Source organism: Talpa europaea (assembly GCF_964194135.1).
Source record: "Talpa europaea genome assembly, chromosome: 8".
NCBI lineage: Eukaryota > Metazoa > Chordata > Mammalia > Eulipotyphla > Talpidae > Talpa > Talpa europaea.
The window spans coordinates 49306618-49326919 of record NC_140075.1 but is presented as its reverse complement, the minus strand read 5'-3'; the positions used below and the strand labels follow the sequence as shown (position 1 = coordinate 49326919).

The window sequence follows — 20302 nt, the reverse complement described above, 5'->3', positions numbered from 1 at the left end:
TCTCACTGGATAACCCCTACTACAAACAACAAAAGGGATCAAAGGAAAAGTAAACTTAAAAAGCTGCACCTGGAAACTTTGCAGATCAGAAAGAAAAACAAGGAAAAGGCAAATTGATGGGAGAAATAGCACTCCTACAAGAAAGATTAGCAGCTCAGAGGTCCCCAGGAGGAGAAGGCTGAGAGCTAAGGTGAGTTCAGCCCCGATAAAGCCCCTCTCCAGACCAGAACCTCTCACCGAGTCCACGAGCAGCTTCTTGCTGGACTCTCCGATGCTCTTCAAGGCCACATCTACATCCTTCTGCCCAGGGAGGCAGTTTACACAGTTATTCAAAGAGTGAGAGACAGCTTTGGCCACCTGAAAAGGCAAAGAAAGAAAAGCACTGTAGGAAATCAGCTTTTAGTGCAAACAGTTTTGCACATATGACAAGGCGCAGTGACAGTTCACAGAGCAGAAAAAGGTCAGGAAATTATCAGGCAGTATCTACCGGACACCGTTTACTATGTTAAATCACCTCATCAAAGGCTGCTTGTCCAGAGCAAAGCCCCATCCTCCCACTAGGGTTAACATCCTGTCTTGGCAAAGTCTCTGACACAGTGACACAATACACCCCACCTGCTCTCCAAAGCCTCTCTCAGCCATGTGTTATGGTTCAAAAACATTCAATATTATGTCAGGTTCTAAAACAAAGTTTTCTGATAACAAAAGCAATAGAAGCAGCTCCTTTCTTGAGGGCCCCACTGAGAGGTCATGGAATGGAAGCAGGCCTTCAGTTCTCTGGGTAACAGAGAGGCCTATGGTCAATTTCTGCTCATCAACCCTCTAGCTCCATCACCTCCACATCTTGCTATGCCCATGAGCAGGTGGATGCTTTGAGCACCCTGAAGTTACTCACATGCTAACTTAAGGGCTGTGAGGGCTCCCTGTTTAAACAGGTATTCTCAGGTAAGGGTAAGGTTTTTGGAAGAGAGCCATACCAGTCCCTTTAATCTAACCATCATTTTTCCAACTAACTTCTTGTCTAGAATTTTGCCTCAATAGTCTCTAGTCAACTAGTTTCATAAGGTAGTCAAATACACAGCCAAAGAGTAAAGGAAAAACAGATTTAAAAACTTTGAATGGATAGACCAATATTTCTACCTCGTCTCCCAGGCTAGAAAAAGGACCACATTTAAGCATGCATAGGCCCAAAACCAACATCTTATGTCCTGGATCATAATGTTTTACGGACAGATTTCAACCAGGCCTCCACAATCTCTGTTGACTGTAAATTAAGCAGATCTCACATTAATGTGGGAAGTACTTAGGTGAGGCTTACAGAAGTGAAGAGCATGTATGGACAGCATTGCTATGGCACTTAGAAGGTTCTGAAAATATCCACTTAGTGAAATGTTCACAGTAGGAAAAAGGTGTCCAGGAGACAGCCTGCCAACAGTTCCACACTGATGCTGACCACAATTCCCAATTCCCGACCCCACCTGGGCTAGTCTCTGTTGGCTCTCTGCATCACCAGGGGCAATCAGGGCCTGCTTGGCTTCTTGAATGAGCATGGCCGAGCCTTCCATCACGTCTCGAGCAGAATCCAACATGGCATGTGCAGCTGCAGGGTCGTTTGTGGATGCAGCCACTCCACGGGCAGCCTGGGCCAATGTTTTCAGAGCTTGAGCTGTCTCTCTAGCAGCCACCCCTGGGGATAAAAGTCCACCAGATTTTTCCATTAAATTCCACCTAAAAGTCATATGTGTACTTGGGAGTAAGTCCCTAGAGGGAAGCCCCCTGGAAAAGAGAGAAACATCTGGGAATGTTCGGCACAGGTGGGCTCCACGTTTCATTTTATGAAATTTGGTTGTTGTACTTCTCAGTGAAGTAGCCCATATCACTGGCTCTGTTGATCTAAAAGAGATGTTGTAATAAATGCAATGCTAAAGACAATTTTCCTTTGGCTCCCTTTACTCCTACTACCTCCTATGTCTCTAGACCTAAGACACCAAGTCCTAGGACAACATGTAGGCACAGATTTCTGAGAGATCATTTAAATTCACTTTGCTTCCCAATTGTTTTTACTGGGATATAACTTACAGACAATAAAGTGAACAAGTCTATGTATACAGTTCAATGAATTTTTATCTACGAATACATCTACATATCTACCATGCAGAAGGAGACAACATTTCCATCATCTGTGTCCTTTCTCTGTTAATAACCTCTCCCACTCCTAGTTTATATCAACCTTAGATTAGTTTTACCTGTTTTTAAACTCCATGCTGATGGAACCACACAGTGAGTATTCTTTTGTGTCTGGTTTCTTTCTCTGACCACTGAGAGATTCACTCATGTTGTTGCATGTAGCAGTTCATTCCTTTTTCTTGCCATGTAGTATTCCATTATATAAAAACATCAACATTAATTTAACTTTAATTCTGTTAGTGGATACTGAACTGTTTCTTGTTTGGAACTACTAGGAATAAAACTATCAAGAGAGTTCTTGCACATACATGTAGGTGGATATATGGAATTGTATTTCCTAGATATAAACTAAGAGTTGAACTGCTGGGTCACAAAGTAAGTATATACAGTCACTCATTGTTTATCAACATTTCAGTTAATGACAGACCATATATATGGCAAGCAAAACTTACAAAAGTAGGCTTACCATAGCCTTGGTGTGTAGTAGGCTATATAACCTAGGTATATGTAATTATACTTCATGACATTTGCACAATGACAAAAATCACCTAATGATGCATTTTCAGAATCTATCCCTAATATTAAGCAATGCATGACTTTAGCATTAGTGGATACTACAAAACTTCTCAAAATGTTTTACCATTATACATGCCACCATCAATGTGAGATACCAGTTGACCCACATGCTAGGCAACACTTAATATTGTCAGATTTTTAATTTTAGCCATTCTGGTGGGTGTGTAGTGTTATTGAGGTTTAATTTTCATATCCCTATTGAATAATGGCATTGAGCACTATATCATACATTTATTGGTCATTTGGATATCCTATTTGTGATTGTTTATCTTGTAATTCATTCCTAAAGATGATGGAATTTGGCAAACAACTATGAATATAAATTGGTTCTTAAAAATTATAGTGCCACTGCATGTAGAATAAACATTAGCCTTCCCACACAACATAGCCAAGAAGAGGATGAGGACTAGAGATTCAGGGCATGAGACAACAGAATCGAAGAAATGCAGAATAATTGACTTAAAGATAGTAACTTTAATTGACTTAAAGATAATAACCAACCTTGAGATAATCATTAAACCTATTTCAAAATGATGCCTGAGAAGTATCCTGTCCACGAACATACTTTATAGGCAGCACCAGATCTAGAACTTAGGTTTCATAAATTTGGGTCTGATTCTCTACACTGTGCTCTTTGGGACAGAGAATTATGAGAGATTCTTGTTACAATACATAACATCCAAGTGAAATATGCAAATCAATTTCTCCCTCTCACCAAACTTTGAAGTGACTATTTTCTCAATGTTGAATGTTCTTTGGGCACCACTGAGTGTGGCCTGTACAAGTAGGGAGACTTCAGCTGAATTAAAGCAAAAGTGGTCCTCTCTTTACTGAGGATGAGGCCCTATGATATAATAAAGAGTATGAAGGGTCCCAGATCCTTCAAATAAGACAGCTTTTCAGTGTTGAAGACTTGCTAATCTGTAAATATTTAGTGACTCACACAGCTGGGACATAACTATACAGTCTAATCAAGGAAAATTACAAAGCAGCCAATACATCATTTATCACATAGTTCTTCCAAGTATAGCATGTGGAATGAAAGAATTTTAAACAAAGTGTTCTTTATGGCAGAGGAGAAGCCCAGAAGAGAAAATACAAAGGTAAATATAACTAGAGCAAAGGAGAGAAACAAGCTGAGTTTAATGGCCATTCCATTTTATGTTTAGTGACATGGGATTGAAGGTTATTGCTCAGAAGAATACCAGATGTGGTTAAGGCATCATCCAGCTCTGGCTCTGCTGCTCATTAGCTGTGTAGACTAGATTATTGCCTTTTCTTTCTGGGTCTCAGTTTCCCACAGAGACTGAGAGATTCCAGCTTTGACTGTTAAAAATTCTAGGCTATAATTTCTAGACCTCTCCTTGCCTTTCCATTTATCATATAAGCTCTTGAACCCACTTTGAATTGAGTTGTCTAAGACTCTGGAAGAATAAAAGATTTATCATATATAGCTAGGAACATGCCTGTGCAAAAATCATTTATTGAAAAACCATTTATAGACTCTTCTTTTTTTAAAAAAGGCAGAAAGCAGAAGAGGTGAAGTCTGAGAGGGTTGGCATTTTCATCGCCACAAGCTTTCTGCCAAGGAAATACTATGAAATCTCAAGGCACATGGTGAACCCTTTTGGAGGGACCAGGTTTCTTAAAGAGAGGAAACCTCACCCTCAGAAGGATGAAACAAGGCCACTAGAAACTCTATGGCTGTCTACGGCAGAATTCACAGTGACATTCTCAATGGTAATGATGGGAATCATGAGAGTCAGGTCTCCATGCAAACACTATGTTTCAAATGCAATTATCTTTGTAGTCATGATACCAGAACTGCCCACTGGAAATACTAAACATCAGTTTCAATAACCACAGTCCTTTGAAGATACAGATTACTTTCACAGAATCCTTACCATCTGGACCTTAATTTATATTCAGTAGTAGTCTTCAGATCACACAATGGTGATACAGTGGAATTCTTTATAATGGTAGCTATTCTCAGTCCAAATGCATGTAGATTATGTATTGAAAGCATTAAACCATACAGTAAACTCACAAGGCAAAAAGCAGGTATGACAAAATATTTTTCACTAGTCTGTGAATATCTCAAAAGATTCTGTCTATGTATTCTGTCTATGTAACTGTATTCAGCTGAGCAGAAATGTATTTTGAATACTGTGCTGGCCTACCAGAAACAGTCCAGGGGCAGCTACAGTGTAATTGTGAATATCCCTCCCACCTCAAGAGTGGGCCCAAAACAGTTGACCACACTTGTGCCTTCTCTCCTTGCTTCGCATCCATTACTCAATTTTCCTGAAACTGCCTTTAGCAAGGAGAGGAGAGACCTTATTTTTCCTAAAGCTAATGGATGCTTAAGTCCCTCTTTTTCTAAAAAAAGATTTATTTATTTATGCATACAAGAACTGGGGTACAGGCCAGAGGTGAGGGGGTGGAGTAAGAGGATTCACCAGAGACACTGGGGAACAGAACAGGCAGATCGACTGAAATACACTGCTGAGGGGAGCAGTGGGCGAGTCAGGAGAGGTTTGCTGTGCCATGTCGGTAGCTCCCTGTAGGGGATTCAAACTTGAGTTGTAGTGGCTGCAGATAGCTTCACAGGTTTCATCTTAACCCCTTGTGCCATCAGGGAGGCCGCTAAGTCCCTATTTTTTGTGTCTTTACTTCCCTGGTTGTAGAGACCCTCCTCTCTCCTGGATTCCTGGTTCTTTCTGAGGCTATGTTTCTGATTTCTTTCAAAGATTTCTATTGCTCAACCTTCTTCAATTCAATATATGGTTTCCTCAGGGGTTACACCTGATAAACTTTGTCTCACTCTATTACTCCCCATAGGCAAACTTATCTACCTCCTGGTTTCAGTCATCATCCTTTCATTAAACATTTTAAAATCTATCTCCAGCCTGGCCTTCTTTGAGTTGCAGAAGCAATTATCTAGCTGCATAACACGCACCAACTTGAATATCCTGCAGGTACTTCACACTGAATACACTGAAAGTTGAACCTGGTAGCCCTGAACTCATGCCCCCAACATACCTGCCAAGCAGTCTGTGTTCCCACCACAGTGACTCATATAATTCTTCATTCAGCTATCAGACCCAATACTGTCCAGGCTTCTTTCTGTACTCTCCTCCCTGCCGATGCCTCACTAGTTAGTAGCAACTGCAGGTCTCTATTTCTAATCCATCCCTTCATCTCCATTACCAGCCACAACCATCTCTTGGGAGGTCACACACAACAGCCTTCTCACTAGTCTCCCTGCCTCCAACTTTGTTTCCCTCTTGCCTATCTGTGCTTGGGAGAAAAGGTGACCTAAACAAAGGGCAATTGAGACTGTAACCACAGATGTAAATTCTTCAATATTTTCATTCTCTAGGTTAAATTCCAAATTATTTACTCTTTTAGATCACACCCCAGCTACTTTTCCAGTCATATCTTCTTATTTCTCACCTGCCTGCCTTTTACCTGACCTTCCTCAGTTCATTAGGTCAGCCTTTTTTTTCTTTCACCTTTGAGACCTCATATATGCTGTTCTCACCTCCACAACCACCTTATCAGTGCTTGCCAAAAATGAAATGGTGCTACTTATGGGCTGTTTTTCAGGTACCAACTAGACAGTCTGTCATCCTGGATGTTATCAGCACCAAATGATGCAATTTGTGAAGCTGTCTTCTGCCTTCACTGAAGAGGTATTTCACCATCTACACAAAATCTGGCAAGAATTCAGGAATGTGTAAGTATTTTTGAAACTTAAATCTCTCATATTCTCTGTGCTTTGTAAGGATTCATATATACTTTTCTTTCCCCTTGAATACTAAAAGAACCCTAAACAATCCTTAAATCCCTGATCGGGTATCAATTAGACTCTGAAAATTTCCCTTACCCTTCCATTAGGACAAAATTGTGCATTCTTATTATTGTAGGTACTAAATTATACTATGCCAGAATTATTCTGGTGCTTTTATTATGCTTTTTTTTTAAATTTTGAAGTAATAAATGTACATAGCTTTTTGAAAAATCAAAGAGGATTTTGTTTGTAGCAATGACAGAGTAACTTCCTATGGATCAACCCTCCTTCAGAGAAACAACTAGAAATGTTATAATTTAACCTAGTGTAGTTATTATGAAAAACAGCATGGAGATTTCTCAAAAAAGTGAAACTAAAAAAATTCAAAATATGGCCCAGTTATCCCAATTTGGGTATGTTCCCAAAGAAGTCCAAAACACTAATGGAAGAGATATATGCACCCCCATGTTCATCATAGCATTGTTTACAATAGCCAAGAGTGGGAAACAACCTACGTGCCCACTGACAGATGATGGGGTAAAGAAGATACACAATGGAATACCACTGAGCTCAAAAAACAAAGATGAAAATCCGGTCATTTGCATCAACATGGATGAGCCTGGGGGAATTAGACATAGAATACAAACACGGTATGATTTCACTCATATGTGGTATACAGAGAAACCAAACAAATGGATGAACTAAATAAAACAAAAATAAGCCAGTTATTGGTTGTCAGAAGGGAAGGGGGCAAGGCAGAGATAAACTGGGCAAAAGGGTAGAATTGGACTTTTAGTGGTGAACTGAATGTAATATATACAAGCAGATTTTTAATGATGCACACCTGAAACTTATATAATGTTACAATGCAATGTTACTTTAATAAAATAAATATTTAAAAAACTTAATAGTTCTCTCATAATTAGGGATAATCACAGTATGTGCTACATTAGAAAATACAAAACAAAATACAATAAATTCAGAATAATTTTGGAAGATGTAAAAAAGAGAAAAAAAGAATTTTTTTGGGGGGGGCAGAAACTGACAGGCAGATTCTAGAATTTATGTGGAAATACAAAACTACAAGTCGCTACTAACTTGAGAAACAACAAAGTTGTAGGCCTTACGTTACCAGATTGTAACACTTGGTACAAAACCACAGTAATTAGGATATTATGGCAGAGACAGAAGATTAAATCAATGGAAAAGAATGGGAAGATGGGAAACTGGCTCACAAGTACATGCTCACTTTATTGATGACACAGTCGTGCTAAAGACAATTGGGGGAAGGATGCTCACTACAGTGGTGGTGCTGCGGTAAGTGGATAGCCATGTGGAAAAACAACTAAACCTGGACCCTATTTGCACACACAAAACTCAATCCAGATGGACTGCAGTTCTAAATATGAAAAAGAAAAGACAAAGCTTCTAGATTATAACAGAGCAGAGTATCTTCATGATTGTGGAACGGCAACATTTTTAAACAGGACACAAAAAAATACTAGTCACAAAGGAAAAGAACTGTATGTTGAACCATATATTTAAACTGAGTATTTGTTCATCCAGACACACCCTTAATAGAGTCAAAAAGTAAGCCACAAGAGACAAAAGAATACATATAAGTGACAAAGGATCACTACAATTAACAAAGAGACAAATAACTCCAAGATGTTTTAAAATAAGCAAAAGACAAAACAGGCACATCACAAAAGAAGCTATCCAAATGCCAGTAAATATGAAAAAAGTCCTCGATTGCAATTTGCATGAAGGAAATTCAAGTTAAAACTGTAATACGATGCTACTTACTACACACTTACCAGAATGGCATTGACAAAACACAGTAGTGACAAGGGTGTAGAACAACTGGAACTTTCATACACTGCTGCAGGACTGTAGCTGAATAGAGGCCCAGCAATTCCACGTCTAGGTACACTTCTAGAAAATGCTTACTGAGGATCACTACACAAGATGTACTAGGCTTGTTCACAGCAGTGTTATTTGTAAACAACTACAATACCCATCAGTAGTATAAAGAGTAACAGGCATATTCACACAATGAAATACTACAGGAAACAATAGAAATGAAAGAACTACTGCTACATATAACAGATAAATCTCACCAAGGATGCTAGCAAAGGCAGCCTAAGACAGATGGACACATACTGCATGATTCCACTTATTCATAGTTCAAAAGCAGGCAAAACTAACCTCTGTTGTTAGCAGTCATGGGTGTTTACCTCTGGAGGAGGAGAGAGGGGATATAGTGATTAGTTGGGGGGTAGAAGGGCACAATGGGAAGCTGAAAATGTTCCATTACTTGATCTCAGTGGCTTTCGGGATGCATTCAATTTGTGATAACTCTGAGGGTCTATGTGTAGGACTTATACTCTCTTCCAGGTGTGTATTATACTTCAAAAACTATGTATCAAAAAAAGACAAGTCATACTATTATATAACAAAAGCAGTAAATCATAACCCACTGCTACCACCTGACTCCTATTCCTAGAGCCATTCACTTCTTTATACTTTCTAATGATATATTTCATATTTCTGAGTAATGGGCTTAAAATGAAACTTCTTATGTTTTTATTTTATATAGCTATAGACTTCCATATTATATAACTTGGTGCTTTTTCTAGAGTTGATAATTATATAATCTAAGACATCTGTTCAAGGTGTCTCCTACCTTCAGGCATACCTGACATCTCCAATACTCAAAACTTTCTGGGATTCTGCAGCACAAATTAGCTTGTTTCTTGTTGGCTTCCCTATCCTTGCAGACCTGTAAGTTTTGGTTTATTTGACCTTCTAAGTTACCTGTCATCTGCCTCTCTCTGTTTCCCCAAATATCATTGACCTCTTATTTGTTGCCACCTCCTTATTCTCTTTGACTTTGTTATTCCCTTTAGTTGGATTTCAAGAGACATACAGATAGTCCCAGAAGTCTATAATTACTGTTTGTATATAGTCTAATAAAGATGACCCACAAACAGTTTGGGGGGGGGGGATCACATTTACCAGTCTTTGTAGGCTTGGTATCAAAGGCAATAACAAGCATGTGGAGAGTGCTTGAAAAGCATATGTTGAATGGCTGAAAAGATTCAGGGTCATTGTCACATCAGAAAATCCCACCTCATGCCCACCCCAGTGTCTACGTCTGGGCACATGGCATCATGAAGAGCACAAGGCTTACCCGTGTAGTGCTCATTGCCTTGGGCAGCACAGGTCAGGAGCTGAGCCATGGAGGAGCCCACAGCTTTAGATGTACTTCCCAGGTCTTGGGCACATTTTTCCAACTGAAAGGATTTCAAGAGGGGAGAGAGTTTAAAAGAAAAGAAACATCCACTGAAGTCTTAGCATAAAAATAATGCAGACCAAATGTCGAGCCTTACCTTTTTCCACCTGTACACCAATGATACCCCCCCCCAAAGTGAGGTGATAAGAGGGGAAAGAACTTCAGAATAAACAAAAGTGGGATCACCTCTGCCCTCTTCTCTCTTTCCCCAGTTGTTAGCTGTGAGAAATTAAGCACATTACTGAACCTCTCCAAGCCTTGGTTTGCTGAGATCATACTAGCTAGCGCAGAAGGTTTTCAGAAAATTACTGTAGGTATTCCACAAATGGTAGCTATTAGTATTATGCCTTTAGAAGCTAATTTGCAAAGTCTGCAACAAATCCTTACTGAGAATTAATTATGCCTTGGCAGGAAGTGGGCAGACATCCAGCTGTACCACCTTCCTGGCATGTGGGACCATTAACATTGTCCATTTTGATCATTATCCTTTGAGGACTTCTAACCAAAAGGAAATGCAATAGAAATAGAGGTTTGGAGTAGTAAATGAGATTATGAAAATGGGCAAAGTGCTTGCTTCCCATGAAGAGCATGTCATCTTGCTTTGTAAACTGAATAAATAATTCAAAAACAGTCAGCAAAGGCCTAGGGTATGGATAATTACTTGATTACTAGACAAGGACAACATCTTGGAAGAGAATTTTCTAGATACTCTGTGAGAGTGCAGGAAGGCTTCAGAGAATGTGTGTACTTTTAACCCTGCAACATGTTCTCCAGAAGTAGCAGGCAGGGCTTTAGTTATAAAAGAGCCTGGTCCATGATAACCAACAATATGTTATATCATAGCATAAACATTTTGTAGGGCAATTTCTTTAAAAATTACATGGTGTTTCTTGTATACTAACCTATCCGCTGTTCTATGTAAATGTAGAATGTACAACATGTGAACTTCTCTTTGACTCCCTGAGGTTCAGGAGTTTGCAAAGGGATCCCTGGATCACATTGTAAAGCTGCTAGTCTAGAAGTCAATCCTGACTTTATCAGCAGCTAGGTGACTCTAGTTCAGTGACTTAACCTCTTTGAGCCTGAGTTTTCTATCTTTACAATTAACTAGATTTACAAACATTTTTCTGAGGGCTTCCTATGTATTAGGCTTTGTCCTGTGGTAAACTGTTTCTGAGGATCCTTTATATTCTTTTTTCCTGAGGTTCCCTTATAATCTAAAACTATTCAGTTCATCCAAAGAGCAGCAGAGGTTAAGAAATTACTCTCAACTTGAACACCAGGAACATGGGTTCTGGGGTCCTGCAGATCTGGATTCAGTACTTGGTGCTGCCACCAGCTGGCAGATAAACACTGGATAAAATAGTGACAACCCATGTGCCTCTGTTTTCTCAGTTATTAAAATGGGATTCACAAAGCTTCTTTATTATAGTTATTACCAGGACAAACTAGATTGATCGTGTAGGTATAGTGCTTAATATGTACTTTAGAAAATGTGGCATTTTATTATCAATATTCAGTAATGTGGGAAAGGATGTATGTACAAATTAAATGGATTAATAAAATTTTAACCAAAAAAAAACTCCTGCTTGAGCCCCTGGGAGTATCATAACATGCTCAAATTTCTGGGGCCATCATTCCACTTGCGACTGTGGCTTTGCCATATTAAAGTACTTTACCATTGTTCATTCTGGTGCCTCCTACTAAATGTGTTGTTTTCTCACATGATTGTTGAAAATACGTCCTGTGTTTAAAATTTCTGTATTTAAAAAATGCCCATCTCATAAATAAAATACCTAAGACATATGAACTTGTCCACAGCTAGTTGATGGATGTAAACTCAATCTAGAAGCCAGAACTTTGTTCCGAACCTAGCTCTTCTGGCTGCACTGGCCTTTTCAGAAAAAGACCCCAAGATTAGAACACAGGCCTCAAACACTATCATGTGTCTTTTTATGAAAAAAATGGATGAACAGGAACAGAAGCCTGGACACTCCCAGCCAAACTCTAGAAAAGAAGACACAGAACCATCCCCAAAGACCCACTTGAGTGATATCGACCGTAAGGCAGTTCTAAAGACATGTGGCTATTACAGTTTTCTGCATTCACAATGTGTTTTAATTCAGGCACACCAGCCAATCTTCTAAAAACGCTTCAGTGAGAACCTAACATAAGGCAGAGCCCCACAGCTCTTACCGTCTCCCCTGGAAGTGGTTTCAACTGACTCTCCACGGCGGCCATCTTGGCGTCCTGCAATTCACTCTTCAGTGTCTGCACAGTACTCAGAGCTGAATCAATTTCCATAGGACCACAGGCTTCGTGGGCCTGTTAACAGAGTTAGGGATGTATGACAACAGCTGGGAAAGGTGTGCCCAGTACTTTTCAATGTATGAAATGCATTTCTGCATATACCTAGTGATTTTGCAACGCTAACAATAAGAAGCAGGAGGAGCAAGCATTTCCCAAAAGACTAAAATCCTCCTCAGCCAGAACCTTTGTCCTAAAGTCCCTAAATAATCAATCATGTATGTTTCATAACTGGATATACTTAAGAGTCTCCTTGCTGTTATTTTTTTTAACCTTTTTTTTTTCAATTTTTTTTTTCTTTTTATTCACGCATACAAGAACCAGGGTACAGGCCAGATGTGTGGGAGGGTGAGAAGATTCACCAGAGACAGAGCAGGGAACAGAATAGGCGGACTGACCAAAATACACTGCTGAGGGGAGCAGCCGGTGAGACAGGAGAGGTCTGCCGTGCCATATGAGTATCTCCTGGGCCGGCCAGGATCGAACCCATGCTGCAGGAGCTGTGACCAGCTCTACAGCACTGAGCTCAACCACCTGCACCACCAGGGAGGTCCCTCCTTGATGTTATATTTATCTCAAATGCATTTGTCTCTCAGACTAAGAGGATTTTTGGTCACCAAGTCTGGGTTCTGGAGACAAGGGACCTAGCACAGTGGACATGCACAAAGAGGCGTGGGAGCCACATGGTAGGTGAGTTGGTAAGTGAGTGAAGGAAAGAAAGAATAAACTCAGGACTCTGAGGACAAGCTGTCATCAACCTTTCTGATTCTGATTCCAGATTTCTAAAATTATAAACCAGCAACTTTCCATACTGATATTTATGAAAGAGTTTTTCCTTTTGCAATTTGCTTGAAGAAAATAACTTCACGTTCCTGACCATTTAAAACATTGTTCTCCAACTGTTGCAGTCACACATCCCCATACATAGGTTAGTAAATTATACACATGTGTAATTATTGACCAATATGTTAAATACCAGTACATTTTAATCTCTTCCAATTTTTTTAAGATAACAGTAACAGCAGCTGCAGGAAAAAATAATTGGTTGATTTCTATGTGCCAGTATCACCAGGTGAGAAAATTGAGTCACAGAGATTCATTAGAATCCCCAGTCAAAAAATTTGTTAGCATTTGAATGCAGGTAGTCTGTTGCAGAGTCTATGCTCTTAACCCTTACACTATACAGAAAAATATTTCAAAGCTCTCACAGAGTCTTCCTGCATGCAGTGGACAGTCTTGTTTGAGCCACTCTGGAGTTCATTGTTCCAGAGCAGTTGTGTAGTGTGTGTCCAAGCCTCACTCGAGACACTTGTTAAAATGCAGATGTTTCAGCTGAGTAGGTATTCTGATTTGGTTGCTCAGAACAAAGCCCTGTAACCTCTATTCTAAGTAACCCTAGGATGATTCCAGAGCAGATGGCCCCTGGACCTCTGAGAAACAAAGCTCAAAATACTTTACTGGTTATAATCTAAAACTCTGGATATTTTTCTTTAGTACATTGTTCATAAGATAATTTAAATCAACTTCTAACGTTCCTCCCTTGTTCATGTATAAGGCCGCCTAATTCTCTAAAGAGGTTGTCACAAGAAGGAAAAATGAGTTCACGCTAAAACCTCATGTTAATACTATAGTAAACAGTGTGGTAATGACATCCTTCACTAATTAGTAAGTTGCAGAGGCAGAAATTCATTAACTCCTAGTTCTGTGCTTTGACAATCTTGTTAAGTGAATGCGCCCATGTAAGATATGGAAACCTTTTGGGGCAAAAAAAAGGTAATATAAATGACCCCCACAAAGTAGATATACTGCCTAGATAATTTGCTATTAAGCTGACGAGATCATACCTGAAAGATATGACCACTTATTTTGGCCCACAATTTACCTGGCACCAACAAGCTGATGATTATCAGACTCCCCTATGATTGTGAAAAGCAGTCCACTGCTTTCCCAGGGTATGGGAAGAGGGGAAGCATGACACTTAACAGAGCGTTACCAGTCTTTTGTTCTTGGAAGGTTATAACTAAGTATAGGAGATAGTAGCTATTAAGTATCCAATCTACAGAGACATTTTTGATGGCCATATAAATGGAATAGACAACTCTGCCAAGAAATGTGTCCACATTCAGACCCTGGGAAGTGTCCAGGTGACAGAGCAGTAAGGAATTAAAAGTTCCATTCCCAATGATCTAATGCTGGGACAAGGGTCCACTTGCCTTTTGTGAGGCAGTACGTAGCTCTGCCAAGCTGGTGGCGAGGTTCTTGGCGCATTGGCTCAGCTGCATGGCTGCAGCCTGGTCACTCACAGTGGGCACTGCGGCTTTGGCAGAGGACACCATCTTGCTTCCAGGCTGTAGAAAGATGGGTGGAAGGTAAGATAGCTTCTCAGCAGCAAGAGCCAAAGAACAGGGACCTAGAAGCAAGGCTGCATATGAGCCAGAACTTACTTTGTCCGAAAACAAGGACTATTAAAACTACCTAAACTATTTGTTTATTTATCATGTTTATAAAGGCAGGAATTTAGTTTTAAATGTACATCAATTTTTTGGAAAAAACTGAATGACTAATAATAAACAAAAAAATCTAAATTACCTTGAAGTTTGCCACTTTGAATCAGATACTCTGGGACAGAACATTTGAAGAATGTTTAAAAAAAATGTTGCTGGAATTCCACTCCTAGGTATTTACCCAAAGGACACAGAAACATCAATTCCAAAGAGCACCTGCACCCCTATATTTATAGCAGCACTATTTACAATAGCTAAGCTTTGGAAACAACCCAAATGCCCAAAAATAGATGACTGGATCAAGAAGATGTGGTACATATACACCATGGAATATTACTCAGCATTCAAAAAAGATAAACACATGCAATTTGCAGCAACATGGATGGAGCTGGAAGGGATCATGCTCAGCGAAATAAGCCAGAAAGAGAAAGAAAAATACCAGATGGCCTCACTCATAACAGGAATCTAGAAAACTTAAATAAGGGACCAGGAAAAGAGAATAACCATAAGAAAGAAAATACCAAAATCAACAAACAACTACGAACCAGAGACACTCTATAGGGGATGGGGGGGGGGGAAGGAGGGCTTGGGGTCAAAATAAGGGGGTTGTAATTGTATGGGGAATATAAAAATAAAATTTAAAAAAATGTTGCTGGAGACACAGAAAGAGGCAAAATTGAGATAGTGGCTTGAAATTCTCACTTAAAACAGATTTCAAAGGGAGTTTCTTACTAAATCTATTTCTTTGTGTTGTAATAGTTTTTCAATTTATCTCAAATATAGACTACTTAAAAAACGCAGGCAGCTAAAATAAATAAAGTGACCTGTCACATCTCACAACTCAGGAAAACTTCACTATGCCTGGATGTCTGGGGTCATGTGTATATATTTTCAAAAATAAGATCATATAATTTATTCTATTCAATCTCCCTGTTTCACATATTCTTTCTTTTTAATAGCTATACACTATTGTACTGAATACATCTGTTATCATTTCTCAGTTCTATATTACTAGACATGTTTCTGTTTTTTCCAACATAACAATAGTATGATAAACACTTTTGTAGGTAAAACTATGAACACACTCATAATTTTCTCTGTATAAATTTTTAAACTAGAATTTCTGTGCCAATTATTGCATATATTTTTAAGGATTTTAATACACATTTTATGAAACTGTTCTTAGTAAAAACTTAATTTTAGGATCAGAACGTAAATTAAGACTAATCATTAATATTTTAATATTTAAAGATCTCATGAAAATTTATAAGAAAAACCAGCACGAATGTACAAAAAGCATGAATAATTTCACATAACCAAATTACTAAAAGATGAAAAATGTGTAACAATGTGAAAATCAAGGAAGTACAAAGGCAAACATTTACAGAGCAAACTGGCAAAAACGTATTTTTTTAAAGATTTATTTATTTTATTTATACATACAAGAACCAGGGTACAGGTCAGATGTGCAGGAGGGTGAGAGGATTCACCAAAGACAGAGTGGGGAACAGAACAGGCAGACTGACTGAAATACACTGCTGAGGGGAGCAGTGGGCAAGACAGGCAAGGTCTGCCGCACCATGTGTGTATCTCCCTCGCCGGCTGGGATCGAACCTGCACTGCAGGGGCTGCACAGCTTCACAGTGCTGTACTCAACCTCCTGCACCATCAAGGAGGTCCGCAAAAACATATTTTTAAAAGCTTACTTCCCCAACTTGGAAAGATGTGTTAAAAAGCATGCTTCATGAACTGATAGTTGTAAATTTAGATTCAGCCAACCTTTTGGAAGGACAATTTTATAGCATTTATGAAGAAAGTTTAAAATGTACTAACTTTTGAACTGCTAATTCCATTTATATTTCAAACTCTGCCTCGTTCTTGCAGAGATCTGATGGGTCTACCATGGCAAAATCAGAACAAAAGGAATAAAGGAAAACAAGAGCAGGACAGAGTGGACCCAGAATATGTCAACACTGTACTAGCATGACCTCAAAATCCTGCAGGCAGTGGAGCAAGACAGCATATAAATTACCCTAAGGAAATAATTCAAGAGGGGTATAAAGATTTGACCACTTCTAAACACTTGTATCATAGTATCGGTTGCTTATGATGGCAAGTAATCAAAAACAACCTCTATGTCAAATGATGGGAAAACAGTAAAACAGAATATAGCCACATGATAGAGTATTATTCAAAATCACAAATACTCATAATATTACCATTAACATAAAAAACAAACTATACAAAACAAATTCTAATTACATAGCATATACACATACATAGATATGTGTACAGCTTAAATGTGAGGAAATACATGAAAACTTCCACATTCTATCTTTGCATGTTAGAGCTACAATGTTTGACAAATTAACAAATAGATGTATCACTGGCTTCTGTCACTGTAGGTGGAACTAGAAAGGGATAAGGTCTGCCCTAATCATAGGAACTTTTCATGAAATACAAGTAGACAGAAAGTATTGAGACATTTGAACACAAGAATATTTGAAAAGGGAAATTTCCCCCAAAACTTAAGATCCTCTTTTTATTTAATTTTCCTTAACATGAAGTTATCTCTCAGTCCACAAAGACTAACAAAGCTTACTAACTCTACAATTGCCACAATAAATGACTGACCTATGGAAGATGTGCCCACTATTTGTTTTTTTTTATCAGTCCACGAGTAATAGCAGGAGGCACTCTGGAAACTGGCAAACCTAAAGCAATACCTAGAACTCTGGTGTGCACCAAAACCTGTACCTTAATACATCCTTTCTCTCAAAGAAAAGAAATAAAGATGATAGTCCTAAGAAAAAAGTGGATTCTGTGCCACCTTCCAGGGTAATTACCCTGCATATGAGCATTTTGCTTTGCCATCCTAAATAGAACTCTCCTGGAACCAGAAACATAAAGAAGAGGACTTCAAGTTCTGCTTACTGTAAACACTGCAATGGCTATGGAACTCACTAATTCCATTTGTTTAGGATAGAGGGCACGCTCTGCCCAGTGGGGGTGCTCTGGGTACAACCAAGGTGAATGCTTCCATGTTACCTGGAGGAAGTTCTGGCTGGAGATGATGAGAGCCAGCTGGGCACTGAGATCTTCTGCTTGGGCTTGGCTCCCTCTGACCCCCTGGACCAGCTGAGGGATGTGATCAGCTACTGCCTAAGGAAACAAGGAAATTCAACTAAGCATACACAGCTTGGTGAATTACTGAAACGGTGTAAAGTGATGCAGTGATCAATGATTTGGGGGTGTGCTATCATTCCTAGGGGATGCCTATAATGGATGGTGGATTTAGCCCACTGGGTCCTTATCCACAGTGAATCCTAACACCTCTGGGTACCTTATTTCTCACACACAAATCTGTGGTCCCAATATATTCAGGACAAAATGACTCTTCATAATGGAGCCTTAAAAGAATGTCTGCAGTTGCAACTCACCATCAGACTCATCAGGGTTAAAACTCAGAAACAAGGAATCTACACAACTCACAAATGGATAAACAAGTCATATGGCCCCAAGAACTGAAGACAGTGAGAGATACTCAACAACCAGTCTATTTTCAGTGCTTCAGTTTTCAGTTTCTCACTGTGCAGGTTTATATTCTGTCCATCAGCTTACAGGTCACATGGTCCCTCCCCTGTTGTCAGTAGCCCTTCTCATTTCTCAAACTGAAAAACCCAAAACCCAGGGTAGAAGAGGGAGGAGTTTTCAAGGAATTATCTTTCACAGTGCCTTAGGCCACCTTTCACCCTCTCTTTGTTCCCCTACATTTCTATTCTGTGCCCCCACCCCATCTGATTAACTAGGCCCTCAAAGGTGCTAGTGCAGAGGTCATCTATTATATGAAGACCTGAAACCTGAAGTGTATCCCAGCCTTTTTTTTTTTTTTTTTCTTTTTTCTTCAGGTACCCTCTGCAGCCAGGGTTTAAAAAAGATATTTTTATGAGACTTTCCAAGGTCCTGTTCAGGACTATTGCCTCCAGTTAGTCTACTTTCCCTTTTCCATCACAATATGCTAAGTTTTCTTGACAGTGACACCATAAGAATATGTGCCTTTAGTTTCTCTGCAAAAAGTGGAGGAAGGGTATCCTGCAGTACGTGCTCCCTGAAAACGGGAAATGCCATTTTTCCACCCCTGTTGGCAGCTGAATCAGGGCTTTAGCAAAAAACAACTCCTCCTTAGCAGAAACACCCCTTCTTTATCCACTCAGGCTGAGAACATGGTGCTACTCCATGCGGAGGTCTCGCTTCCAGAGCACACTCACTCCTCCACAGAGGGGCTGGCTGGCCTTGGAGTACCTGCAATGGGGCGTGGAGAGCTCTGGCAATTCCCCTCAGAAGTAAACGCATTTCTGAAGAAGGAGTAGCAACGCCCCTCATATGCAAAATCATTTTAGAGGTGACTTGAAGGAGAGAGAGGACAGCAGTTAGCTTTCCGAACCCCAAAACAATCAAATATGTTTCTCCAGCCAGTCCCCACTGCAAAACCCAAACACTTCCAGGAGATTTTAGTTAGACATGATGCAAACGTGTTGACAATGGCTACATGATTAGATTTGGGTCTGGCAACACGCAGAGGTTTCCCGGGAGAAGGCAACGAAGGGGTGTACTACACTCTGCATAGTATGTTGGCTTCAACATGGCATTGAAGCCCAGGTCTGAGAAGAACAAACAGGCAACAACAGAAAGCACCAAAGCATGTCACTGAGGCCAGACAGGATGAAATAAATTCTCCAGGTGGAATAGGTGCAAAGCCGGAATCAATCCTGCCACAACAAGCAAAGTTAGAACGCCAAGCCCCACCTCTCAGAGGGAGAAAGTCTTTGTGGAAATTCAATGCTTCATTACTATCTCAGAGCCCTAAAATGGCCTTGTCATTGATCCTCTTTGATTCCGTCTCTCAAAAAGAATCTACACAAAGGAAAGACAATACTGGAAAAACACTCTCCCTTCAAAAACAGACCACCCAAGTAAGAGACAAAAACCAGATGTGTGCATGTGTGTACACCTGGAACGTGGGAGCTGGAACAAACTGGATTAGTGGTCTGCATGATCAATCTTAACTGAATTACTAGGACACCCGGTGTTCTGATGCTATCACGGTCATCTACAGCAGACCTGCTCTCAGGCAGCCAGAATCTCACCTTGCAGCTCTGGACGAGCTGCTGCTGGGCTGCTGGGTTCTTGTTGGACAGGGCTGCATTCTGGGAGGCGGCAATAGTCTGTGTGGCTGCAGCAGCAGCCTGCTTGGCTGCAACCTGGAGAGAAGAGTGAGAGGCGGTAACCCAGGGTTCAAATGCATAAACACATATACCTACATATTTATGCACATCCCTTCTACTGAAGGGGCAACATTGGATAATCTGTGTATGAGAAAAGAAACTCCAGGCACAGAGTCTGCCTTTTAGATACCAATGGTCATCTTAACCTATCAGTGCCCTGTTACCTTCATCTAATCTACATTCCTAGGGATAAGTGATAAAGACAGGCAAGCTTGAAACCTCAAGTTTGATGATCATTTGTCTTTCTCAAAAAGATAACACCAAGATCATGATGGCATTGAGAAGCAGTAGCAAATCTAAATTTTTATGTGGAAAAATTCTCCCACAAGAAGCAGAGGCTGCTGTCCGGGTCAAG

The 20302-nt window shown here is 39.8% G+C and overlaps 1 protein-coding gene across 3 annotated transcripts in view; it reads right to left on the bottom strand.

Moving 5' to 3' along the window:
• The window catches only part of TLN2 (talin 2), a gene marked incomplete at both ends in the record, with an annotated part of 183432 nt that overhangs the window by 101995 nt on the left and 61135 nt on the right, over positions 1-20302 (bottom strand). For all 3 annotated transcript variants that reach the window (XM_084240393.1, XM_084240394.1, XM_084240395.1), the window contains 7 exons: positions 238-357; positions 1479-1687; positions 9750-9852; positions 12048-12176; positions 14372-14506; positions 17711-17824; positions 19810-19923. In XM_084240393.1, coding sequence (XP_084096519.1) covers positions 238-357; positions 1479-1687; positions 9750-9852; positions 12048-12176; positions 14372-14506; positions 17711-17824; positions 19810-19923 — 924 coding nt within the window. The remainder of the gene's footprint in view (positions 1-237; positions 358-1478; positions 1688-9749; positions 9853-12047; positions 12177-14371; positions 14507-17710; positions 17825-19809; positions 19924-20302) is intronic.